At 39.3% G+C, this 26,403-nt stretch overlaps 3 protein-coding genes across 11 annotated transcripts in view; 1 reads left to right on the top strand and 2 right to left on the bottom strand.

Moving 5' to 3' along the window:
* Positions 1-4,278, bottom strand: part of LOC111235191 (transcription factor COE3) — a 68,075-nt gene extending 63,797 nt beyond the window's left edge. For all 9 annotated transcript variants that reach the window (XM_022763538.1, XM_022763535.1, XM_022763540.1 and 6 more), the window contains exons 1-5: positions 3,766-4,278; positions 3,321-3,477; positions 2,955-3,018; positions 2,554-2,609; positions 546-619 (exon numbers count right to left, since the gene is read on the bottom strand). In XM_022763538.1, coding sequence (XP_022619259.1) covers positions 546-619; positions 2,554-2,609; positions 2,955-3,018; positions 3,321-3,477; positions 3,766-3,896 — 482 coding nt within the window. In that variant the 5' untranslated portion in view covers positions 3,897-4,278. The remainder of the gene's footprint in view (positions 1-545; positions 620-2,553; positions 2,610-2,954; positions 3,019-3,320; positions 3,478-3,765) is intronic.
* A 12,824-nt stretch (positions 4,279-17,102) lies between these two features.
* ppp2r2d (protein phosphatase 2 regulatory subunit Bdelta) lies at positions 17,103-22,027 on the top strand. Its single transcript, XM_022763547.1, has 10 exons — positions 17,103-17,254; positions 17,469-17,543; positions 18,037-18,134; positions 18,264-18,429; positions 18,553-18,665; positions 18,751-18,928; positions 19,049-19,213; positions 19,468-19,637; positions 20,070-20,161; positions 20,341-22,027. The coding sequence occupies exons 1-10, from the start codon at positions 17,248-17,250 to the stop codon at positions 20,618-20,620; spliced, it is 1,344 nt and encodes a 447-aa protein (XP_022619268.1). The 5' UTR covers positions 17,103-17,247; the 3' UTR covers positions 20,621-22,027.
* bnip3 (BCL2 interacting protein 3) lies at positions 21,787-25,268 on the bottom strand. Its single transcript, XM_022763548.1, has 6 exons — positions 25,101-25,268; positions 24,526-24,697; positions 24,354-24,414; positions 24,094-24,200; positions 23,530-23,679; positions 21,787-22,753 (listed from the first exon to the last, which is right to left on the bottom strand). Exons 1-6 carry the CDS (start codon positions 25,141-25,143, stop codon positions 22,711-22,713), a joined length of 576 nt encoding a protein of 191 aa, XP_022619269.1. The 5' UTR covers positions 25,144-25,268; the 3' UTR covers positions 21,787-22,710.
* Between the last annotated feature and the right edge of the window lie 1,135 nt (positions 25,269-26,403).

Genomic DNA, 26,403 nt, shown 5'->3' with positions numbered 1-26,403 from the left:
CATTGAGTTTCAATTCACTGCAAAAGACAGTCAGTGCGTTCTCACTGTCATATTCATATTCATATCAAAGTTGAATCACATCATATCAAAGTTAGAAATGACAGCAGCTCTCTCTCTCTCTCTCTCTTTGTGAGTGTGTGTGTGTGAGTGTGTGTGTGTGTGTGTGTGTGAGTGTCTCTCTCTCTGTGTGTGTGTGTGTGTGTGTGTGAGTGTCTCTCTCTCTGTGTGTGTGTGTGTGTGTGTGTGAGTGTCTCTCTCTCTGTGTGTGTGTGTGTGTGTGTGTGAGTGTCTCTCTCTCTGTGTGTGTGTGTGTGTGTGTGTGAGTGTCTCTCTCTCTGTGTGTGTGTGTGTGTGTGTGTGTGCATGTGTAAGTGATTGCTGAAGGACCACAGGACAGTCTGGATTGCTGCATCACATCATGAGTGTCAAAAACTTATTGAAGGGGAGGGGGTGGGTGGGAGGGAGGGGGGGTTAGATTGGATCTGCAAAAATGGACAGAGGAACAACAACAGCAAAATAATAAAAATAAAAATAATAATGCTTACCTGCACATAATTTCATGAGTAAGAAGAACTCTGCACATTTCTGGATTCTTGTCTTGGCCCTCATAAACTATGGCCTTAGAAAGGAAATGAGATGGAAATAAAAGTGAAAACACAGTCATCTCTTAAACACATTAATTCACAACTAATTAGACCAACATAGCTGCTGTTCTTGAACTTCATGAAATAAATCAGGGCAGGAACACACATGATGTTAGGACAAAACAATATATTAGATGAGTGCAAAGGCTGAGTAAGACTTTGGTTAAGATAATCACACTGTGATAAATTATATGAATTTATCTAAATATCTATTACATTCACCCAAATAAACAATTACAAAAAAATATAACTGACAGAAACAACAATAATAAGAGCATCAACAATATTTTTAGTGGCAGTAATAATAAAAGATATAATTATAAAATGAATGGTAACAATAATGGTAATGATAATAATAATAATAAATTGTGTTTTTTTATTAATCTAGATAATATCCTGTGGCTCAGACAGACAGACAGAGAAAGAGAGACAGAGAGATTTTCATAAGGAGAGATCCAATAGAAGTGTCATCAATATGCTTATAATCTGGGGATATTTGGGGGAAAGTGTTAATGGGCAATCTGTTGTTTATTTTGAGCCGCTAACAATGATCTTTCTGTGGATAAAAAGCGGTGTCTGGCGGTACGGTTGAGTAATTTTTGAGCATTGGCTGAAACAGATGGCGTGGAGCTATCAGTTCTGCCGCTCTTCTCTTTCTCTCCCTCCCTCGATCCCTCCCTCCTTCTTCCATTTCTAAGGATAGACTCTTCACTCCCTCGTACTGAACCGGCACCAAGTGTAGACGCAAGCAAAGCATCACATTATTGACAAAATACTTACAAATATAACTATATCCTATACATACATATATATATAAATATACAAAATAACAAAAAGAAAAAAATACAATAAATAAGCAGCGTGATGTTTGTTTATGTTTTGCTGCCATGAATAAATTCTATGTGTTTTTTTTTTTTCTTTTGGCTCGCTTCAGGCGAATAAGAGAGAGTGACTTTGAAAAAGTGACATATCTGAACCAGGTCGCATCAGTCTTTTTTTTTTTTTTTTTTAAGCTGTCCTACTTGACCTGATGTATGTGTGTTTTTTCTTTCTTTTTTTTTTTTTGTTCTGGGAGCCGGGCGATTATCTATATTGGTTTGATTTATGTCGCTATTTGCAGCTGTAGAAACAGAAATCCATAAATTGCTTGTTCTGCGTCATTGACTCGGATCATTCGCACAGGAATGTTGTCTGTGACCAGTGGCCCAGGCTTCACGGCTCTATTCAGAAGACTCTACCTTAAACCCTCCGTTTCAACACAAAACATGGGCTGGAGAGCTGAAGTGAGGACGCCTGATTTTATTCCCCTAAATATAATTAAGTTTACAAACCTCTGCGTTGGCTTAAAACGTGCGTGCAGACATAGAATAATAACATTTGCTGCGCTGGGCTCTGGGTGAAAAGTCACTCAGCTGTTTGTGAGGGTGATGAGTGAAATGCACCTCAGCAAAAATAGATTAATATTAATATTTATAAATATAATACGTTATGCAATTTTTTAAAATATCTTTAGAGCGTCACCTCTGGCTCTGTGCAGGAAAAGCCAGATAAGATCATATGGAGCAGACGTAGCGTTTAAATTTTAATGTTGGACAAACTGAGCCTACAAAGAAGCCTAACTCAAGCAGAGTAAAATCGACTTTGGAGTCTTGCAATATGATATGGCCAAACATAAACAGTCCAAATGGAGGCTGTCTCTTCTTGTTACACCGGTAATTTGATTTTATTTTTCGCCTACCACTATATTTTGCAAGAAATTTTTTTTTTTTTTCTTTTTTTTTTTGTGGTGCATGTTATCTCAGGGGGTGACAATTTGCACGGCGTGTTAAGGTTTTGCACAAGTGTAACCGTGGATGTGCAGCAAGAGTTGCACCGTGCGTGGACACACAAGTGTAACAGCAGCTCTTACCTGCTTCGTCATGGAATCGATTAACCGTATGTAAAGATCCTGTTCTGTTCTGACGCCTGCAGGGGAGAGAAAACACAAGAGCACTGGTCAATTTTGAGGAATTGTTGACAATAAATAAGAAAAAAAGAGAGAAGAAAGCCCTCGGAAAAAAAAAGTTTGGTAACATGTCATTAGAAAAAACAAAGAGTCCAGAATCTTACTGGATTAAAAAAAATTATCAGACTGCTTTTACTATTATAATTATAAATATTATCATTATCACTCTTATTGTTAACCCTATTATTATTACTGTTGTTGTTATTATTAGTAGTATTATTATGAGTGGTTTTATGCAGGCAGACAAACTCATATTTGATATGTTTGCACGTGTTTGCAAAAATATTAATGGCATTTGAACTCACCATTGCTGTACAATAACTGTAGTTTGTAATGTATCCCATTGTTAGTTTTTTCACTGGTTGGTTCCTGCAGAAGAAACAGTTTGTGAAAATCAGCATCAACAAAACAACTGCCTGTCAATACACCACATGTCTGTGTGTTAAAATATATGTGTGTGTGTATTTATATTTATAGTTTTTGTGCAAAAGAAGAGAAACAGCTTTAGTTGTTAAAACGACTCTCTGTCATCAAGGAATTGAGTTTTTAAAAAAATCAATATTACACGTGACTTCCCCTTAGTAACCCATTGCCATTTCAGAGAACATAATTTCGATACATGTGCTGATTATGTTCAGGGGGTGCATGTATTTCTAAAATACACCGCTTACTTTTTCTTTCTCCACAAAGTCCACAAAAGCTGTCCTTTCGATCTCCACGGGCTGACCCTGTCTGTCATACAGCGCCAGGACGAAATGGAAAAAATTGGATTTTCTGAGGTTGGAAGGGGGCTGCTTTTCATAATGTGCCCGTGCCAAGCCGACACCGCTGCGGGGAGAAAACAAGAGACCATCTCGGTTAAGCACCGGACACCGGGGATACTAGATGATGGAGAAGCTGATGGAAACATTGGAGATGCAGAAGCACGCTCGAGTACGGGGGAGATTTCTTGATTTGTCACAATAATGGGTAATCTCATGTAATGAAAGAAGGGAAAGCCGAAGGGGGGGCATTTATTGGGAGACCGTAATTGATACAGAGTATTCAGGGGATTGAGGGGTCGATATGATGAGGAGGGAATGCGTGAGAAAAATCAGATGCTTTTGGCATGCGTACCTTTGGGCGGCTGTGTTTGCATCCACCACCCCAGCTGTGTGCATCCAGGAGCGGACCGAGTTCAGTCCACCCAGCGGTTCCTCCTTCATCGTCGTCCCACCCCGCGGTATAGTTTCCTGAATCCCAAACATTTAGGACAATTTGCGTGAAAAAAGAGCCTCCTGCGAAATTAGGGAAATAAACGTCCAAGCGTGTTATCCTTCAGGGTTTTTTTTTTCACGGGATAAGTAGCGAGAGCCGATTCAGACTTGCGAGGGAAAACCCGGTCCACAGGTCTTGCCTCCCTCTTCAGTCCGTCCGATGTGAACAATTCTCAAAGTGCTGTACTTAGTTAGAGCGGTATCCACAGACTGGAAAAGTGAATTGTTCAATAGACAAGATTTTTTTGTGTTGCTATTGTTCCTCTTTGTTTTTTCTTTTTCTTTTTTCTCTCTCTTTTTTTTGTGCTATTCACAGAAAAATCGATGGCAGTTGTTTGTGTTTGTGGGTGATGCTGCTCTCAAAGTGCCCACATCCCTGAAGCACCGCATCCAAAACCTTCAGGACTTCTTGTTGAATAAAAAACCCACTCCTGAAAAGGTGCTGCTGCTTCTCCACAAGACAAACACAGGCAAAGGCTGATCACCAGTGGAGGTGTTCCTAGTACACAGGAGAGGTGGATAAGGGGCCCTTTCGCGTCGTGCAGGATGGATGGGAACATGCAAAACTAAGCCCTCTTTCCCCGAGGACTGAAATCTTTCCCGGGAGCCAAAACTCTAAACCCACGGGAGAGGCGCTGTCAGAATATGACGCTGAAGGGGCGTGGTTTTGACCATATATGGTGCTCTGACGGTTCCTGTCAGGCAGTGGCGCTCCACTGTACGGGTACAGCCCTATAGTGCAGCAGCCTGAGAACACTCACTCGCTCCACTTTTCCTCTTGCTTAGGCCCTATATGTGGTGAGTTTGATTTTTTTAACGATATGGAAAATTCAACCGGGTGTAACCATCACACATAATGAGGAAAAAAAAATAATAATAAAAGAAAATAATACATAATAATAACTCGAAATTCAGGATTCATTGCTTATTGGTTTTAGCTGGCCTAATGATTGCAATTTCCGTGATTAGTTTTATTATAGCCTATTGGATTAAAATTAATAGTATTTGATATATTTATTCGATTAAATTTGTTATTATGATTACAAATTGGCTTGATGAGATTGTTTGTTCACTAATGTATCGAAAGCATCTCAATAGCTGTCTGAATGTACAGGCCATAAATCATATTTCAATAATGGCAGATCATGTTTCCTCATATTACTGATATATATATTTTTTTATTGTGCACTTTTAACTCTTACGCTGCAGCTTATTTTATTGTAATTAAAATGTAATTAACATAAGGCTGATTTCTCAGAATCAGACATGGTTTATAAATCTATTAATTTATATCAACTTCTCATTGAAAATTTTAACAACAGATGATTGACTCTCACTTGTTTGGCTGTCAGTCGCGATGCAGCTCGTTTCTTTATTTATTGCGAGAAGCATGAAATATAAACAAGGCTTGAAAATCAGACATAGTGTCTTAGCATCCATATTATTAATGTCAAAACTAATCAGTCACGTCGCTGTGCCATTTGCAGGAGATAAAGTCAGACCTCCTGACTTTCTTTTTTTATGGGCTAAAAAAAAAGCACAGCCACCGTGTCTCATGACATTAAACAAACTTCAGGAAAAGCCATGGTTCTGTGTCTTCTTTATTTCATGCACGTCCCGTAAAATCAGTAATAATCAGAAACATCTAAATCATTTTTAAAGAGCCAACTGCCTACATGTCCGACTCTGTCCGAGAGGAGCAAGCAAGCAATCCGGTTCATTAGTGGTGAAAAGGAGGAGAGGATGGAGGGAGAGAGGGGAGGGTGCGAGGAAGAGAGATGTGTGCTATATCCTGAGCAATCTATCTAGCTGGTGCTGAGGGTTAATAGCTGCTGCCAAAGATAAGTGAATTATAAGCTGTTGCTTTCACCTCTACACAATCTATTGCCAAATTGCCCAGTCACAAAATGAGGGTGTGGGTTTTTTTTTTTTTTTTTTTTTTTTTTAAACTTTTTTATTATTTAAAAGAAATCCAAGTTTCAATTTGTGGAAAAAAATATCAGGAGAAACTCAAAGGGGGGGGGGGCTCTTTGTTAATTTTTTTTTCTTAGATGAAACAAACCGACACGCATGTTGTAAATGTTTTTGTCTGTTCTACCGAGATTGCAAATATCTTTTTTGCACAGAACTCACTGAGCTTTTTTTGCACAGTTTCAAGTCGCTTATTAGAACTTAACCCCTGATTACACGCACCAAGGCGATTTAAATCTGATTATCAAATTAGGAGACTTTGAGACAAATCCTCTTAGATCTGATACTGTTGACTGGAGAGGGAAAATGGATCTCCACACCCGTCACGTAGGTAACGATGCTGTCCTGAAAGGGAGTTTTAAACCGTATTTGACAACAAATGCAGCTGCCCCGCTATTTCAGAAGATATTAGAGGAAAATGAATGCAAATCTGTGTGCAGGGGCCATCTGGACGTGGAGAGAGGGAGTCAGCTGCTCCACACACTGAGGCGCGGAGCCTGAATCCGTCTCAGCTCATTCTGTGGGATCATCTGCGTGGTGGGCTTACACCGTGGAAAATGCGCTCTCCATCATTAGGTGAAATGTTAGCATCAAAATAAAGGAAATGTTGATCCCCGTTGGTTTTAGTGGCTGCGTGCATGAAAACTTTGCACGGGCGTGGAATTAGAGGATCTTATAGTCACATTTTATCATTTCTCGAATTAAAAAAAAAAAGCTGTTTCTCAACAGCACGCTGGAGGTAAGTGATGGGTGACAAGCAGGGAAACAAGTGCAAACTGTTTGCCTGCATGATCTCTGCATCTTTGGCCGCACTGAGCCAGGCTGACTGCTCGTTTAAATGACCGGTTGATGACACGGGGGGCTGTTATCTCATGCTTCTATTCAGTGGCCACAATGAATGAACCCCCAAAGATTTGGGCCTGACCATTGATATAAAACCAAACTCCTCGGGACGCGTGGCTCCCAATAAAAATGTACACGGTGACTTCGAAGACCTCCCGTCTCGACGGAACGAGCCTCCTCCGTATTGAGGGTGACGTCTTCTTTTTTGTGTGAATTTACGGGGCGAGGCCCTCATGATCTCCTTAAATTTGCATGTAAATGGCGACATCAGCCTATACGCGTGCCAGGGGCCAGCGGGCCTCCCAGATGTCAAGGCAAAGTCAATCAGCCGGCCGCTGCCCAGCTGTCCATCGATGCACTTTATTGGGACAACACTTTCATTATGCTCACCTGCATTGTTTCCTAATGGATTGATTGGCAAACGGAGAAATAAAAAGAAGAAGAAGAAATCTTATTAGCACCCACCAAGCAAGTTCGCTCACGGCTTTATCACAGAGGCTGTTTTAAAGTGATTTTTTTTTTTTTAAATATCAATCAAACACGCCCTCAGTTATCATTTCAAATTCCATATCAGCCCACTCAGGCCTGCTGTTTACTGCAACATTGTTACTTCTATTGTTTATACTTTTAATATGTTGAGTATGTGGTAGAACTTAAATTTTATTTTATTTGTTTATTTATTTCTTATTTATTTTGTTATTTATTTATCTGTGCGGATGTGACATGTGCAAGATTCCGCGCAAAAATTAAACAAACAAACAAACAGCAAACTAATTTGCAGTGAGATGCACAGCCATTTGTTTTCAATTTTCTGTCACTTGTGGCTGCATTTTAAAAGATCAACTTTATTGTATTCTCATTCATTGAGACTTTTCTCACTTGTGGGGATACATTGGACAATATTTATAATTGTTTGATTTTCTTAAATTAAATTAGTGCTTCCACATTATAATAAATGTCTCCTTGCAAACTTTGTTTCCAGGAGCTATTAACGTTGTGCCATAATAAATGCACGTGCGGTATTCGATATGACATATTCAAATATCATATTAAAACACACTTTACGCGTTATTTTTAATTATAGGGGTAAAACACAAATGGCCAAGAGTGATGAGATCAATCATTCGAGGCTATTCGTGTCAAGCCCCAGTTACAGCGCTGATAGACGGACAGCGCCCCTCGTTGGTTACACTTGAGATCATTGTGTCGATATGAGGCAGCTGTGCTCCTCAGTGACAAGATAGCTAAATCTCAACATAGGTTTATCTAACACCCCCACCCCCCTCCCCCACATCTCCAGCCCCCCCACCCGAGCGACCGAAAAATTGTTCTCATGTTGTTTGTGGGACAAATGATCTCAAATAATTATATATAATCATAATATTTTGCAGGAGCATTCTTAAAAGATTGTTGAGCAGCGTGCACACGAGAATAAAAAATTAAATTCGATTAAAAAAATACATATGGATAAAATACATATTTATAAGGAACAGAGTGTGTGTTTTCCAGGCGGCTAAATAACTTCAAATTAAACTGTCACTTTTATTATTATTATTTTTATTATTATTATCAGTATTATTATTATTTATTACAGTCCACTTGTGCATCTTTTTTGATGCGTTTAATGTGGGCTTTGTCACAAATAAACACAATCACAGTATGTGGCACACAGCTGGTGTGACCTCACATTTCGTCACTAACTTCTGTCAGAGTGCTCATGTTAATTGTGTGCAGTGGTGAGTTCTGTCAAGGGCATTGCCCGTGCGCACAATTTGCATTTCCATTCTGCTGTGGAAATGATGAGAGAGTTTCTGCGCGGTTTAGAGCCTCGCGGCGCAGTCTGTGGGCGAATTACATTTAAAGAAGGCGAGAGAAATTAAATAAGAAACCGAGACCACTTCAGGGCTATTAACATCTAAAATATCCCCTGGAAATTTAGACCAAAATACACATGACCAAATACCCAGGATACCTTCGCTCTCATGCAGCCCCGTCTTGATTGTGTCCATCACTGTTTTGTAGGCCTATCTAAAATTCTTTATTTAAAAAAAAAAAGTTATCTCACCGCCTCACATTTCTCAGTGGCGCTGATGGGAGTGGGGTAAATTTGATTATTCAGCCATAAATCGCAGCATATTAACTTATAGCCCTAATATATGCGCTCAAATGCCAAACGGACTGTGCCACTCAGAAAAAAAAAAAAAAACGTGTGGAAAAAAAAAATCTGACTTTAAAAGGTCGTTTAAACATCTCATCAGTAAGTATGATATGGGCACATGTTGCATCGGGCAACGTGGCCTCCAAAATGAGAGGCATCAGCTTTAACCTTGGTTCTTTCAGAGCGCATGTGCGTGTGCATGAGCAAACAGGCAGCAGCCTTTGCCTCAGCACTCCAGAGAACTTTAATTTGCCTGTTGACCCCTGTGATGGAGCTATTGGCAACCTATAGTCAGACCACCCCACTCACATTAAAATGTATATTTTCAACATGTTGCATCAGTGCCTCCAATTTACTTCCACATCATTAAGGAGATACAGATTCGATGGTGATTGGCAAGATGTCTCATATATGAGCATCGCAGTGCAAACTACAGCAGAGTTTTGACTTTAGTCTGAGATCCTTATTAATATTGAACTGTGCTACTATTAACAGAAATGTTAATTATGATGTCAAGACAGAGAGAGTCAAGGTGAAAGCTGCACAGCAATAGCTAAAAATACTCCATGCCAGCTATAGAGTACAGTATGATCCTGCAGAGGAGTGTTACTGGCAAGGGACCTTTTTGCTGCAACAAAGAGGTGGAAAAGAGGAAGTAAATGAATTAGAGTACAAGCCAGATTTTGTCTTTGTTTCATCCACACTTGTCCTGTCCCTATTTTCCAACCTCTCCCTTTTCCTTGCTATTGGAAGTGCTGCAAATTGTATAATGCTGGTCTTTGTTCTACAGAGTCAAGCCACATGAATAGCCGTCCTGAGCACACACAAAAACACACTGACAAACTGATCATCTTAAAAAAGCAACGCCCTGGTGCTCACTTGGCCTACTTTCCACGGCAGCACTGGGACGTGGGAAGAGGAATAGAATTCAGGGGAGGATGTTCTTGCACTCTGGGAAACATTCAGTATAGCAAGTGTGATGCACATAAACATAGCCTTTGCATTGTCAACCTTAGACCGCATTTGCCCCAGATAACTAGTCCCCATGTGCTAGACTATTCTCTTTGACTTTGCAATTGAAATCCTGAGAAGATTATGCCAAAGCTAAAAGAGGCAAACTCCGGGGTGGGATTTCAATTGTCAATTCCTGTTGGATTTTATAGCATTATGACATATAGTACACCATCTGTTACGCTTCCTGTGACTAGGTCTACGTCTGCACAAGTGGAGCCTATTGATGTGAACATCATTACAACTAAGACCTTTGGTTTTGAATGGACAGCAATATATTTCTCTTCCACACTCTTTAATACAGATGTATGACTAAGCACAGGGGTCTCTATGTTACAAAACACGAGGGTAAATCAGGAAGGTGCAGGAAAGTAACCACTCCTAACTTTAGCTAAACAGACTTCCTGAAGCGCTAGATAATCTGGGGCTTCTATGTACACCGCCTAACCAAATGTCGACATCTGTGAGGGTGTGCATAAAGAAAAGCTCCTCAGAGAAACAGGGGATAATAATCTTAGTTCCCCTCACCTTCAGCTTGCCCATAGGGGTTTAAAAGGGAGATGAAGAAATCCTATGTAAACATGCCAAGTCAAATTTTCACTTGAAATGTGACGTGGAGGCAAAGGGCAACCTTGGTGCATCACTAATGTGGTTCCACACATGAGTTTTCAGTGCCCCTGGATGTAAACAATTGATGTATTCAGTCCATGGTTTGAGCACTGACTCACTATGCACACTTAGTATGTTTGAACATCTTTTTATCCATGACTGTGTGTTTAGTGCATAGGTGAAGAGCCCAGAGAAGTCAACACAAAGCTTGTACACAATCAGAATCTCTGTACTCAATAGCTTCCATGAAAGTGAGTTTTGCTCTCCTGAGAAACATACAAAGTTTGAGCATCTGTTCCATCATGTAGTCTTTGTTGAGAAATTAAATATTGAACTGATCTAGTGTACCATGAATGTTTCACTCACATAGTGATTAGACAGACTGGAGAGGCAAGACATCGCAGCACTTTACACTCTACTTTAATATAGTGTATTTGTTGTCCTTGCCTTTGAGTGTTTTATACACCAGATTACATTGTTATTGTTGAAGACGGTTTTTAATGTTGCTTCAATTAGACTTGACATACATGTGTAACTCTAACACATACGAACACACAAGCAAATTTATATGTAGATTAAGTATACATGTGCACAAACACAATCATCCACTGTACACAGTGAGCATTATGAGGGTAGTCCACGCTGATAGTGCACATCAATATAATTGGAAAAAAAGTGAAATTAGAGATTTGGTTTTATGATTCAATTATAAACTTGGTGGCAGCACTTTTTCCACTTTTATGGTGTTACGCACCATATAGAAAAAAAAGTCCTGATTTAAATTGGTTATGTTGTTTGCAGTTAAAATGCATCTCAGGATAAAGGATGTCTCCTCTCTTACTTCACTGTCCTTTGCGCCAAATCAACAACTGTCCCGAGGGAGAGCCCTTAATGACGTTCTTTGACATTAACATTTCAGATTAGATGAGCGGGCCGAGGTAACATGCGAGCAGGAGAAGGAAACGGTATCATCACAGAGATCATAAAATGGTGTCGTGAGTAGTCTTTTGTCCGGGACCATAGGAGAGTTCTGTTGCTAAAGGGAAGGACAAAAGCAGAAGGCGCCACGGGTATAAGGTTCCCCTGAGCAACAATGCTGAAAGTTTCAACTTGCAGCACATGGGTGTAACTTTAACTGGAATACTGTGGATCAAAGACTCACAAACAAAGTGGGTGGAAATGCTGGAGGAGTGTCTGTGCTCAAGTGAAGGACAGGTTCACTAGAGAGAAAGCAGGAGAGACCATTTATGAAACACAGACTAGGCAATCAAGGCTAATTACTGAGACTGTGTTTTGTGAACTCAAAGGGCAGTGTGATTCAATTAACAAAATTGATGTGTATTATGATTTTTTGCTCACTTTGAAAAATAAAATTACCTTCACAAAAAGTGTGGCAAAGCAAGCTTATCAGATATAAAACAAAATCAGAATTTAATTAGATTTAAAAAAAAAAAAAAAAAAAAGAGCGAGAGATTTCAGATTTGTCAATGCTTCACGCACACAGAGGATACACAGTAGATTTTGTAAGGCATCTCAAACATTCATTCCATACCCCTGTCATCTTTTTGAGAGTGGGAGAATTATTCAGTTCTGATTCTTTAAATAAGAAACACAGCCTTGAAATTTGTGAGGCTTAAGGCAACTCATCAGGTTAGATCAGTACAATGTGGATGTGTAACCTTTACACTGCAGTTGAACCTGCACATACAAGTGTTATGAAAGGTCCCTGTGGCACTCTGCTCTTCTGACATGGATTTGAAGACTTGCCACTTTATTAGCTGCTAAGCCCCCAATACTTGTTCTATATAGTGGAGGCCTATGTTATGAGCTGGGATCTCATTGTCTAGCGTTATTAGAGGAAGAGTCTGCAGCACTCTCTTGTCCCCCCGAGAGAATAGCCCCGAATGTTTGAAGGGAAGCTACAAGTGCAATTTAACCCATCTTATTTACAATATGATCTGTTACAAGGACATCATCGCTGCAAGGATTCACATCTAATATATCCCCTCAATGTGGTTCTTTTCAGTTTTCATTGATTCGTGAGGGTATATCTTTTCTGATGTTGGCTTGAGCTTTTAACAAAATTTCTCTGAATCTGTCAAGTTGGAGTGTTCACGGAGATAAGCCGAAAACTTTGGCGAGCCATGCGGCTAAAAATTCTGGATTTTCTTTTATGTATATTTCACGTGGAACTTTGACAGTCAGAACAATTGCTTTGTGCTTAAAGGTCAAAACAGTTAATTAATAAATGTAAGTGCATATGGAGTTCTTCATGATACCATCAACATCAGCTCGGGGAAAACAAGCCGTCTGTGATCATCCCTTGTGTCAGCAGCACACACTTATCCTCCAAAATGGAAATTATCTGTTGGCATTGAATAATAAGTGCCATAGTGCCATCTAGTGCACAAATTTGCACACTGAAGAATGACAGTCCCTGTATGTAAAATATACACTATACACTGCATCTCACATATGAAGGCATAGAGCCTTAGCAAAGAGGTAGAACTGAAAAAATAATAATAAAAAAAGTAAAGGACAGAGTACTATTTGCACTCATCTCTTGTGTGCTTCAGTGTGAGGTTTAACTACACTGAATGACCACACTGAAAATTTCCACTCATGGGGGAAATAAACAAGGAGGCAAAGGTTTGTCTTCCAAGCCAGGTCTCTGACAACCCTCAGTTGTGGAGAGCCGCGAGGATAATCTCCTTCAGACAATGAGACAATGTTGAAGGCTGTGCATGCAAATTATACTCTGCCATCTAAATTACAAAGGCATACACAGACCTCAAGTCATCAGGCCTCATATCTCACTCATCGGGCCTCCTGGCTGTTAATTTGCCAGAGGATGCTATAGAAACAACAGAACAGAAATAAAAAGAAGAAAAAAAAAAAAAACACATGCGCCAAAACAAGAGTCTTGAATAATTGATTGTGTTTGTCTTTGCTGTTTGTGTGTGTGTGTGTGTGTGTGTGTGTGTTAAGACTGAGGGTCTGGACAGAGCTTATGCCCCTGAGCAGAGCAGACACATCCACTGCCCAATGGTTTGTGTTAAAAAACTGTCTATGGACCAAATAGTGGGGTGAGAGTATGTTTTTGTGTGTCTGGGGGGAGGGGGTGGGGGGGGGCATGCATGTGTATGGGTATTTATGTGGATACCCCAGTGTGTAAATTCATACTGAAATAGATGGAATCAGTACTTAGCTGTGTCTGAGTTTGTCAAAAGAAACTTGAACATGATGAGCTCATGTTAAAAAATCAGACCCGTCTTTGTATTCAGTTACATGAGAATAACATAAAGTAAAGATTTCCAGGATAACAAACGCTTGTTGTTAAACGGCTCAGGAATAGGTGTGTTGTAAGATGTTAAAAAGTCAATATACCTTCATTTTGTCTGTGCTGGTAATGAGCCATATTTTCTGGGGGAAATGGCTGCTTCTCCGGAGGCACCATGTCTACTGAATGTGGCCCTGATCCTGGATAAAACAGAAGGCTCACCAATCAATCTCTCCAGGTTGCCCACAGCCAGAGAAAGCAGCTGCACCACATGTTTGCCTTGCGCGATAGCGACAAGTTAACATACGGGCAGCACAGTAACCATCCACAAGCAGCCTCTAGCTGTCTTATAATGAATTCCCACAGGGATGGGGAACTATCAGAGTCAGTGGTGTTACTGGAGGCTCGGAATAAAGTCAACACCTCTCCTTATACCTGATGAAGCTACGGCACGGCAGCACACACACTCTTTTTCACACACACACACAGTCACAGCCACAACACTGAACTTGTAAAAATATGAAAAATCTAATGTATACAACAATTAGGCTGTGCAGTTTATTAAATCACAAATTAGGCTTTAGTCAAATGTTTCTCCTTCACACCGTGACAATGAACACAAACAGTTCCTTTTGTTTTTAGTAGTGCACTATTAATCAAGACAGCAATTTTCTTTACTCTTATTTCTAAGAATGATATGTAGTGAGGACAGACGTTTTAGAATGCAATTAAAATTAAACTAAAATTTGAAAAACGCCTCTTTTCATCATTTCCTAGAATTTAAAAAGCGGCATTTCACATCCTTTATTCCGATCTGGCAATTAATAGCATTTGTACCCACAAAGTTAATGCTTTAAAATGAAAAGTATGTCGTACTTATTGTATCCAGCGAGTAATGTCTACACTGCCTCATCAGACAAATACACATTTTGTTCCATTTAGTCAGAGGTTGAAGCCATAGTAAAAACCACTGCAAACCCTATTTGATACTGTGTGTAAATGCACAGGGCTCCTCATGTAGAAGTCAAGGATGTTTTGGAGGTTCAAGTGGTTCTTACAATAATGATGGTTTTACAGAACACTGGTGAGCCATCTATTTTTAATTCAAGGGTAACCATGTCTTTTAACTACAAATGGGATCACTACACAAGCAGGTGTAGAATGCTTATTGGGGTTTATTATGTTTAAAGTCACTATTCACCTGTGTCTTAGGGAACACCTGTAAAATGTATAATTTATACAAATTTCTATGTATGCTCTTTCATTTCTATGAGCAGTGTTACACCAGCCAACTTGTACTAACACTGCAGGCACAAGTTGGTCCACCTTTATATATATAACAATAGATATAGATATAGTCTTCCTAACCTCCAGGCCTCTGCTCTGCTTCTCCCCGAGGGACGCTGTGTGAGTGATGAGGGGGATGTGGAGCTCGGGAGATACCGGGGAGAAGGTTTTGGTGAGATTTGGTCCAGGTCTTTCAGTTTACATCCCTATTTCATTCACTTGCCACCTCCAGGACAATCTGCAAATTCGGAAAACAAATAAAAGCACAATGGACAAAATGCCATCAATATGTAGTAGGCTTCCAGAGCTCATTATCACAGTTACTTGAAGTCAGTGCAGAGGGTTAGCAAGCTTCAAAGACACATACGACCTGTAACATCTGGTTAAAAACAAGCATTATTTCTTAATGAGCACCATGCTATTTAAAGATAAAGAGTAAAATTAGAATATAATAACTGCTGTAAAAACATAGGACCTCATTTTACTTTTCAGTGAAATTAATAGCCTGTTTCTATCAATCAGTGCACTTAAGAGGACATACAGTATCTCTGGTTATTCCGTCCACTGAAATGTGCCCCAGATATTACATATTCTCACACGTCATCAGAATCTGCTAATTTTTTTGTTCTTTAGTTTCTTTCTTTTTTTTTCTTTTTTTTTGGGAATGTGACTTTTTTTTATTACACAATCAGCCCCTATGGGTTATCCATCGCCTCCCAATTCTTGACAACTCCCACCCCTCAGAGAGTGCTGTTTACAGAAAAATAAGCATAAAACTAAAAACAGCCACCACAGCTTGAACATCATGTATATTTTGCATCATGATTTTGAGCATATCCCCCCAAAAATAGAAATATGCATGGCATACTTTTTTTGGCAAATTCTGAGCAGAACATTTGAAAAGTTTGTTCCCTAATGTAGACTCCACCATTTGAAGAAAACAATACAAAACGACTGATAGCATACAAGTGTTTGGTTGACACAGACTGAATGCTCCATATAAAATAAAATAAAAAACTCAAATAAAAGATCAACCAAAATAAAATGTATTTTCTATTTTAGAAGTGATCTAAAGTAAAATCAAGATTTAGATAGATAGATAGATAGATAGATAGATAGATAGATAGATAGATAGATAGATAGATATTGTCAAGACTGTAAGAGACATAGGCTTTTGAGCAAATTACTCCTTGTTCTTACAGGTCAACAGTCAAAGTCAAAACTGAGAAAATAAATTGTTGTATTTTAACTTTTTAACTTACTATTTGTTTTTGATTGGACTTGATGGATCAGGCTTTACACATCAAGTCACAAAGGACAAGCTAAAAATACAAAAGGCCCTTTGGCAGTTCTGTGAAATGGGATCTGAATAATAGTAGTATGTACATTTAGTTTATTACCCTCAGAGATACAACACACCTGCATTACCAATCGAAATAACAACTGGGTTTTCATCCTTTTGCCCACTAGATGTCACCCACTGACCATACAATACAAAGCTGGGGTACTTCTAAGGTGTCATACAATGTTTTTGAGTTAGGAAACACTTAATATTTAACAGCAACAAGGACCAAGCGAACAATAAAAATAGAAAAACGTTTTACCGTGAATAATATAATTTGTAAATAGAAGTTTTTCACTGCTATAACTTAATCAGTTACATTACACATTATACATTACACTATATTCATGACACCTGGTCTATGGACACAGGACTAGAAAATGTTACACTGCATAGCTAGTTCTTCTTGTTCTTTGCGTGCTTCAGCTTTTATCAAAGGATACCTACACCTGATGTGCAGTGTCATATGTGTCATATGTCCCACCCACGAATCAGAGGACAGCTGAATTGGCTTAAACAGGCTCGATATGAAGCGCTTAATGTGGAATGTAATAGAGGTAAAGTCGAAAGCACTGAAAATAAAGACTGAATGCAGATTTAATAAAATGATGCTCGGGAGGATGGAGGGAGCCAGGATGTGGCATGTGTGCATGACGTCATTTCTCCATGTACTGTGCGCCATTTTGGAAGAAAAAAAAAATCACGGATAATTTCCGTGGTCTTGACAGATCCGGACCCGAGTCTTCACACTGATTGTGGATGCTATCTGTTCCCCCGAGCAAGCCGCATTGGTTGATTAAGTATTGGAAGCTGTGTAAAGCAAGAGCTGCTAAATGAAGCAATGGCGGGTAAGCTACTTTTGAAGGGGTGAGAAGGATCCACCTCACTTGGTGTGTGTGATGGCCTGAATCTGCAAGTTAGCTAGCCAACGTTAGCGCTGGCGAGCTAAGGTGCTAGTTGTCAAACTGTGTCACTGTCAGGTCGTTTTATCGCCACACGAAACGCGAATCAGACGCAAACCAACACTGTGTTCTTTTGTCTCTTTTGTGTTTTTTTTTACAGGAGTTGCAGGAGGAAATGATTTCCAGTGGTGTTTCTCTCAAGTGAAAGGAGCGATAGATGAAGATGTTGCGGAAGGTATGTGGCTAACGTTAGCTCGGCGGTTAGGCTGGAACGGTGGGAAGCTAGCTAGATGGTCTGATGATGATGATGATGCTCTGTGGACTTCACATGAGATGCACGATAGCTAGATGGTCACACAGGTTTTAATACAGGGCAGCTGTCGTGATTGGTGTGAGTCTGTTTGTGGATCAATTGCACAAACGCCCTTTCTTCAGTAAATAACTGTATGCCGCTAGCTAGCTTTATGCTAGGTGGTGGCTAAGCTATTAAAAGGGGAGCGACCGTGTCCATGACGTCAATGTGCTGCGTCCATAAATTGTCAAAGTGACATCATGCGTGTTTTCATTCATTCATACATGAATGGGTGTGTGTGTTGTGCGCGTTTGGCTGTCTGTGTGTCACAAGAAAAATGTAATCTGCACCGCTAGCATGATTCTAGTTGCCATCAGAACTGTAATCGAGGAAACTGAGCTGTGAGGTCTTAATCAGTCTGTGTGTCCATTTTCAGCTGACATAATCTCAACGGTTGAGTTCAACTATTCTGGAGAATTGCTCGCAACTGGAGATAAAGGAGGCAGAGTAGTGATATTTCAACATGAACAAGAGGTAAGATTCATATGGAGCAAGACAAGAGTATCTTCATCAGCAGTCTAATGTCAGAAGGTACATGCTGACTCTATGTTGCAATGATACTGTGTGCACTTTGTGACTTATGTTTACAATGTTTTCTTCCAGTCTAAGAATCGTCCACACCTGCGCGGGGAGTACAACGTCTATAGCACTTTTCAGAGTCACGAGCCAGAATTTGACTATTTGAAAAGTTTAGAAATCGAGGAAAAAATTAATAAAATAAGATGGCTACCCCAACAAAATGCTGCTCACTTTCTACTTTCGACAAATGGTAAGAGTTCCGAGTTTATCTATTTTGATTATTTGGTATTAGAATTTTAAATTGTGTGAATGAACTTAATTCTAATTATTCTTCACCTCTAAATTTTACAACTTCCTTATCTGTTTTTGTCAGATAAAACTATCAAATTGTGGAAAATTAGTGAAAGAGATAAACGAGCAGAAGGTTACAACCTGAAAGATGAGGATGGACGACTCAGAGACCCCTTTAGAATCACCTCTTTACGGGTATGTAACCTGTGTCATATTCAAACATGGCTGTTTATGGTTTTAATAAAATCTTATCTAAATAGGTGCATGTTGTATGTTTCAGGTACCAGTACTGATGCCAATGGATCTCATGGTAGAAGCAAGCCCACGGAGGATCTTTGCAAATGCGCACACCTATCACATTAATTCCATTTCTGTAAATAGTGATCATGAAACGTACCTCTCCGCAGATGACCTAAGAATAAATCTATGGCACTTGGAAATCACAGACAGAAGTTTTAGTATCCTTTTTGCACATCAGAAAGCAGCAGATATTAGATATGTGGCTTAGGGGTCAATAGTCTCTGCACTCTTTCATAATGAAATGTAAGACTGTTAGTTCCTTAACAGTGTGTTCCCAGATATTGTAGACATCAAGCCTGCCAACATGGAGGAACTGACAGAAGTAATCACAGCTGCTGAGTGCCATCCACACCAATGCAATGTATTTGTGTACAGCAGTAGCAAAGGCACCATCCGCCTGTGTGACATGCGAGCAGCGGCACTCTGCGATAGGCACTCAAAGTGTAAGTACCTCCACTGCATGTGAATTGAGTAAATTAATTAGTCGATCAGTGGAAAAATCATTGATTAAAGTTTAGATGGATCAATTAAGTAATTAATTAAAAATACTAGACATTAAGTAATCTAATATTTAGATTTCCTGCTTTTAAAACATCACTTTCTTTATTTTGAGTTATTGTAGTCTAACAAAGTCATGCTGGGAATGATTAGAAATATTAGAAATAACAATTGAGGATTTATTTATTTATTTTTTAAGTCTTTGAGGAGCCTGAGGATCCAAGCAGCCGATCCTTTTTCTCTGAGATCATCTCCTCCATCTCGGACGTGAAGTTCAGTCACAGTGGACGCTATATGATGACACGTGACTACCTCTCCGTCAAAGTTTGGGACCTCAACATGGAGAACAGGCCAGTGGAGACATATCAGGTGCATAAACATACTTATCTTGTGACTTAAAATATAACTGACATTAACCCTGCGTGAAAACGAAGTAAGCATTGTTTCAAAAATGATCTCTCTGAGTCAAGTGACAGCTTAAAATCAGTAATGTAACAAATTAAAAAGCACTAAATGTTTTTTCTATGATTGAAGTTTTAAACAATGTCATTTTGACTATGTGGCATGCAAGCTCCTAATGACTCAAAAAAAGTAGGAGCCTCACAAGTGTGTCTGTTGAATCTGAGGACAGTTGTGCTAAAATGTTCCAAGCAGAAGTCACTGTTCATGTGATAAAATTGTAATATGCAGGCCAAGTATTGTGTTAGCTGGATGATCCCTTTTGCACTTAAATTCTATTCATACTGATGAAGACATCCGCCTCAAGTGAATATTCAGGCTAAGTCTTTTGTTTTGTTTCAGGTGCATGAATACCTTCGCAGTAAACTCTGCTCCTTGTATGAAAATGACTGCATCTTCGACAAGTTTGAGTGCTGCTGGAATGGCAGTGACAGGTGAGTCTACTTGTTCTTGCATGGGATGGCATTACACTTGCTGTTACTTTAATTGTTTATTTTATAATATTCAGAACACTGTTCCTGGGTTTTGTATTAAATGTGTCTATCACTGGTGACACTCTAGGTTTTATAGCAACTCCGTGCAAACAATCACTTTGAATGTCTTTCTCCATCAGTGCCATCATGACCGGCTCCTACAACAACTTCTTTCGAATGTTTGACCGCAACACCAGGCGGGACATCACACTGGAGGCGTCCCGGGAGAGCAGCAAACCACGGGCTACGCTCAAACCCCGCAAAGTGTCCACTGGTGGCAAGAGAAAGAAGGATGAGATCAGCGTGGACAGCCTGGACTTCAACAAGAAGATCCTCCACACTGCCTGGCACCCCAAAGATAACGTGATAGCTGTGGCAGCCACCAACAACTTGTACATTTTCCAGGACAAAATCAACTAGAAGATTTGGGGCTCCAGAGGATAGGGCTTTTACCGTACCTGTGTAGTTAAGCCTACTACTTGTCTATCTGTATAAGAAGAAACAGCCTCGTTGTCCTCCTGGTGAAGAATTCGAAAGCACGTGTCTACTTTTTTTGCCACAGGAGGTTGATCCATAGGCCTGTTTTATTTTGAGTCTGAGCTTAGGTTGTTTTTGCCTTTGGCACCAGGGCAATCAACATGCCCCCCTGACCCAGAAAGCCCAATTCGGGTCTAATTGACGGAATGGCACTCCCTAGAGGTCAAACTCTTGAACGTTGGTGTTTGTGTTGACATTTTAAGCCTTCATTTCATGATTTAACAACAGAACTCTTGGAAGCCCTTAAAATGACGTCTTGTCAAAGTTGTAACATCATTTCAAAGATTTTGGGCCCTCTGAAGCACGGATTAATGGCCAATAAGCCTAACTGTAACATTCCCCCATTGGCCATGTATTCAGGCCAAACTGCTGGTGGAAGAGGCCATGAATTTGGAAAGTGGACTTGTTTCTTTTCTTCCCCTCCCTCCTCTTACTTTACCCCAGTCAATACGGTGACATAATTTCACTGACTGTATCTACTCAAGTACACCTTGTCATCCACATAATAAAAGAAACTAAAACTACAGATGTGTTTTTAAATTTAGAAGTATGTATTAAAACATGTTTATTGCTTTGCATGTTTTTATGTTGTAGAGAGGTGGAAAAATGTTCAGTCACACCACTGTCTTTTGAGCAGATCTCAAGCAAACTTGTCATGGAAATACTATTTGGGGCTACCAGTTTCAGAACCACTGTTGGAGACAACCAATAATGTGTTTGTGTCAAGAGATTAATTTCTAGTTTTTGACCATGTTTTAGGATGCAGGCTGGAAACTACATGGCACAAGATGGGGCCCAGGACAAAGGGAATCTGCAGCCTTAATACCTACTTCTATCAGTGACAGCTACAAGTTATATGTCCCCAAACGTTTTACAAACCTCATGTGCATTATTTGTAAATCCTATTTTATAGAGTTATGTCCTCATATACTGCTGCTATATGTGGCTGTCTATGAAAACACAAAGGAGGAAAATTGCACACCATACAGTTTATGTGATAGAGTGCCTCCGAGTCATGTAATAAGTAAATAAAAGTCAGACAGGCCTCATACATGTGCCCTTATTCATTTATTAGGGATGTCACCCAAATTTGAACCGCATATTGCAAATGTGGATCTTATCTCCGTAGTTGTGAATGCAGAAATGAAAGTTGACTACACAAAACATATACTGATGACATTAAAACAAACACATAATAATGCATTGTCTTTGTCCATTGATTCCTAACATGGTGGCAATGTATTCACTTGTTTATTATTTTGACCAAAGTTCAATAAAATTTTAATTGTGTTCATCTGCATGTGGTCCTCTCCTTTGGAAGTCAGCTACGTGTTCCGACATATTAACTTGTGCATAAATTCAACAAGGCCATATGTATGTTTCCAGCTTTTTTGTGCAAAGATGAACAAAATGGACCACATCTGTGCTTAATAAGCTAACGTATGCTTTTCTACAATTTACAGTTGCACAAAATGAGCAATCAGTGTCGGATGTTATCTCATAAACACTAAGCTAATGATCCCTTGGACAAAAAATTTAAAAAAAAAAAAATACAAATCAAAACTATTTAACCACTGCTGATTTAGAAAAAAAAATCAATTGACAGTATATCATTTAAACTCTCAAGTGACTTCTAACTGCAAAAAGAAAAAAGGAAATGATGTACAATATATAAGTTCCCTAACATGCAGATTTAAGGAGCAGGAAGCAGCAAAACAGTCATCTCCAGGGCAGGACAGGGACTACAGCAAGAAGCAGAGGATTGGTCAATGCTCTGTTCAGGGGTACACCCCATGAAAAAGCAATAACAGACCCTTCAATCTCCATGCTGTTGTGGGCAACATGAGGCTCTCAGTCATATTGGACCATGTCACATGGCCACATCTACATTGATCTTCATAAGGTCCCATTTTAAGGCATGCCAAGACGGTCACATCAAGGTGACGAGTTGTTGCAACACATCACTATTCTACTTAGTAGGTGTTGTGGGAAGTTAGCCGCTTCCCAATATATATCCTAAAAGGAAAGAGACAAAAGTAAAATTAGATGCTGAGAGCAAAACATATAAATAACCATCTGGAAAAATTTTTAAAGTCTCCAAAAATATGTCTTACAAAAATACCCTGGAGCAGGGACTAAATGTCTTTACTTCATCATCATCATCATACCTTTGTCACTAGAAAAAATATGCAATGTTTTTTTTAAACACTACAGACTCTACAGGCAAATTATTGAAATGACTTAACTCTACAGACAAATTACTACTGGTACTAAACAGAATTTCCTCAGAAAGCAAGTTATGCTCTCTGCAGTTTTTTGAATAAAATAGTTGGGACACATTAGACTAAACTGAGTGACCTGTACACTCTTAGGGTTAGGAACAAAGCTTTGAACATACAAGTAGTTTACCCACTAAATCTGAGACACTGAACACAAGCATTACTGGCCGCCGCTGGCTGCCTATCCAACAATGCTTCCAATCATGCTATACTCTGAACACCCTTTATGTTTATGTCCTCTGCTTGTTTTGTTGTGGTTCTCCTCTATTTACATATGTTAGAGGTTTATGGAAGTAAGATCAAGGTTTATCAATGACATCAGTGATGTTTGTAAACAGTGGGAAAACTGGTCTATATTTTCACATATACATTAAATGCATGTGGTCAAAAATTGGGGTTTTAAAGGGTTTTTAGAGGATCCTTCTGTAATTGCCTCTAGAGGTTCCTATTAAGTGTTTTTAGTTTGGGGGCTACTGTAATATTGCCAGTTAGCAATTAAATAATTTTGCTTACCCTAACCCAACAGCAAGTATGTGAGAAATGATTAATGAGGGCAGGAAAAGCTTCAGAAAGTCAGCAGAGAGAATGCCTCCCTTCTTCATGACGCTGGTGTTCCTGATGCTGAGAGAGGTCGAGCGCTTAGGGTACTTCAGCAGGAACTCCCTACAGAGGAGCACATTAATTTTTCATTGTTTTGAATACATTAAAATGAATGAGTGCCAGTTTAATGTCACACTGACACCTATGCTAACACAGACATCATTTTAAATTCAATGAATTACAATTATAAATCATGCCATAAAATAAATATACTTAGGCTACTATATGTAAGTGATTATCACTATAGGGTTTAACAATTTCCTCTACCATCCCTGTAACTACAACCATTTTTCCTCTTGCTAGTGATTACTTTTGCATTCAAACTGTATCAACGTAGTTCATAGACATCAACACTTTGCTTGAATTGTGTAATAGCTAATTTTTTGTCCATATTTTGGAATAATTACTCCACTGAAATTACAAAAACTGCATATCACAAATTAAGAGTATAAGTTATAATTAGTGGTGGAAACATACTTTGGTGGATTGTTCTCAGGTCGACTAGACCAGTCCCAGATCCAGTCAGCATTTTTCTTCATCAGATTCTCCACTTCCCGTCTTGTTTCTTGGAAGTCTTCATCTGACTGAAAAATACATCCAGCATCAACTTGGTCATCACAGATATTTCAAAACAACAGTATGCTATACAATATCAAACAAACTATTTAATAAAACTACACTTAATTTGAATGCGATTATTAGATTTTGATACAGGTCAGTAGTTCCAACAAATATACCTGTGAGCTGTTTCCCTCTGAGCCTCTCCACATAAGAAGGGGCGTCTGTGCTCTGAGTGGGCTGATGTAACAACGACACATAAGGGAAACTTTGTGAATAACACTTATTGACAATCTGTGTTACACAACACAAAAGAAAAACACAAACTTTGTTTCCCCTTTTCCTACAAACCTGTTGCATTGAGAGCTTCCTCTGGAACTGTTTCTGCCCGACTCGTTCTGTGCATCTAGCAGCATTTTTTCCACGTCACACTCCTGGCTGGACGTGGGGATTTGCTCCTGGCTACCGTGATGACTTGTACTTTGAGAGCCATTGCTACTGAAATGCAGCTCAACCCAGGAACCTAAAATCAAATACAATAGTCGTTACACGTGAAACCTGGTGAGTATGTAGTGTTGTATCACTGACCTACATAGCCTGGGACTGCCACGCAGGCTATGGGTACAGTAGAACAATCAACATGGAGGGGCTCTTAGCTTGAAGGCATTCTGTTTTTGTAGCATTGCAAACAAGCCTTGTTAACTAACTAGGACGATGGGGTAACGTCTTACAGTGGTCTCTCTACGTCTTATAGAACAATTAAAAAATGTAAGCTTGAGCCTGCTGGTTTGTTACATCAGCTCAGGCTTTTCACAGGGCTAGTCTAAGCGATTTAATGTTAGTCACCTTGTAGTTTCTTAATTATCGGCTAGCAACTAGCATCAACACTGGTGAGGTACTAGCTTGTTTTGACGTTTATACTTTACCTTGCAAACTCTCGTCAGACGAAATGTCCTTTTGGAGCGACATTGTAATGGTAGAAACTTGCGGATCCACACGTTTACGCAGCTTTAGATGCCGAAATCTAAGTGAAATGGTGGCGAAATCTCTATAAGCAGCTGGAAATCCAGCTACCACAATAACAATGACGCAAGACTCTGTTTATCTACAACGTGATTGGCTCTGAAAGGAGGGCACGCAGAGCAGGTTGACTGAGCGCGTGTCAGCCACTCGAAAACAGCACACACACAAACACATCCACACATACGGAAACACGCTTCCTTAACAACCCCAATAAACATAAGTTTCATATTAGCTTTGTTAAAAAATCATGTTAACACCCAAAAGAGACATTTTGCTCATGTCAGCTTATTTGGCTGAACCCAATTTATTAAAGCAGTTCCACACACCTGTCTGCAGATGGCAGTCGTAGCTCATGACACCCCCCTCTCTCAGTTTTGCTTCAGTTTGAAGAGTAAATATTGTATACCATGTGATAAAAGCCACACATCTCAGTCTTCACTTAACTATGGAATAGCACGTGATGGAATTATTTGGCCTAAAATGTAAATATAGTATGTATTTATAAAAAGCCCTATATATTTCAATATGAAATGTGCTGTGGTAAATATGTCTGATATGGATGCACTGCCTGCACTCTTACAGTGTCCTTACACCACCGTCCTGTATTGATCAGTGTTAGTTACCATCCTACAATTAAATTTGTACTTTCTGGTTTAGAATTTGCTTTCACCCTGACTAAAAATGTACTGTATTTTGACAAAGTAAAACACGTGGTATTTATTGTTTGGGACTTCTTGAAGAGGCGACTCCAAATTTGAGGCTGGCAAATTTAATTATGTTTTCTACCATGGAGATTAGTATGACTCATTATTCTTGCAAAATGAAATTATTGCTACAATTGAAGGGGGCTTATTATTCTGGGGTGTGCTCTCCTTCCTGGCAGACCATGGTTTACACAGAATATATGGAGCTTACTAGATCATTTCAAAACAGAGATAAATTACTTGGGCAACCGGTAAAAATAAAAAAAAAAGCAGTTTTCCTCCTTACCAAAAAACAAGCTTGCACAAACAATAAGCAATATTAATTAAATCCCCTTTGGAGCTGCATCAGGGTTTTGTTTTGCAATTAAGCATTTTCATTTTCTGTAAGCTGTTTTGAACAGTAAGCTATTGTCTACAGTGTAGTCTCTGTAAACAAAGTATGTTTGCTCTATTTTGTCAGGGAACTGAGAGCACAATTAAGAATCACACATAGACAGTATGA

The sequence above is a fragment of the Seriola dumerili genome, unplaced genomic scaffold (assembly GCF_002260705.1).
Source record: "Seriola dumerili isolate Sdu_G_001 unplaced genomic scaffold, Sdu_1.0 BDQW01000478.1, whole genome shotgun sequence".
In the NCBI taxonomy this organism is placed as follows: Eukaryota; Metazoa; Chordata; class Actinopteri; order Carangiformes; family Carangidae; genus Seriola; species Seriola dumerili.
This window is presented reverse-complemented; position numbering and strand designations above follow the sequence as displayed.

What these genes read in the sequence shown, in the direction of transcription:
- ppp2r2d (XM_022763547.1), top strand. An exon ending in CTTTCTACTTTCGACAAATG is followed by an intron (nt 18,430 to 18,552) that starts GTAAGAGTTCCG and finishes TGTTTTTGTCAG; the next exon opens with ATAAAACTATCAAATTGTGG. An exon ending in CTGCGATAGGCACTCAAAGT is followed by an intron (nt 19,214 to 19,467) that starts GTAAGTACCTCC and finishes TTATTTTTTAAG; the next exon opens with TCTTTGAGGAGCCTGAGGAT.
- bnip3 (XM_022763548.1), bottom strand. Translation starts at nt 25,143, where the DNA reads ATGTCGCTCCAAAAGGACATTTCGTCTGACGAGAGTTTGCAAG. An exon ending in GGAAGCTCTCAATGCAACAG is followed by an intron (nt 24,415 to 24,525) that starts GTTTGTAGGAAA and finishes TTGTTACATCAG; the next exon opens with CCCACTCAGAGCACAGACGC. An exon ending in ATACTTGCTGTTGGGTTAGG is followed by an intron (nt 22,754 to 23,529) that starts GTAAGCAAAATT and finishes CTTTCCTTTTAG; the next exon opens with GATATATATTGGGAAGCGGC.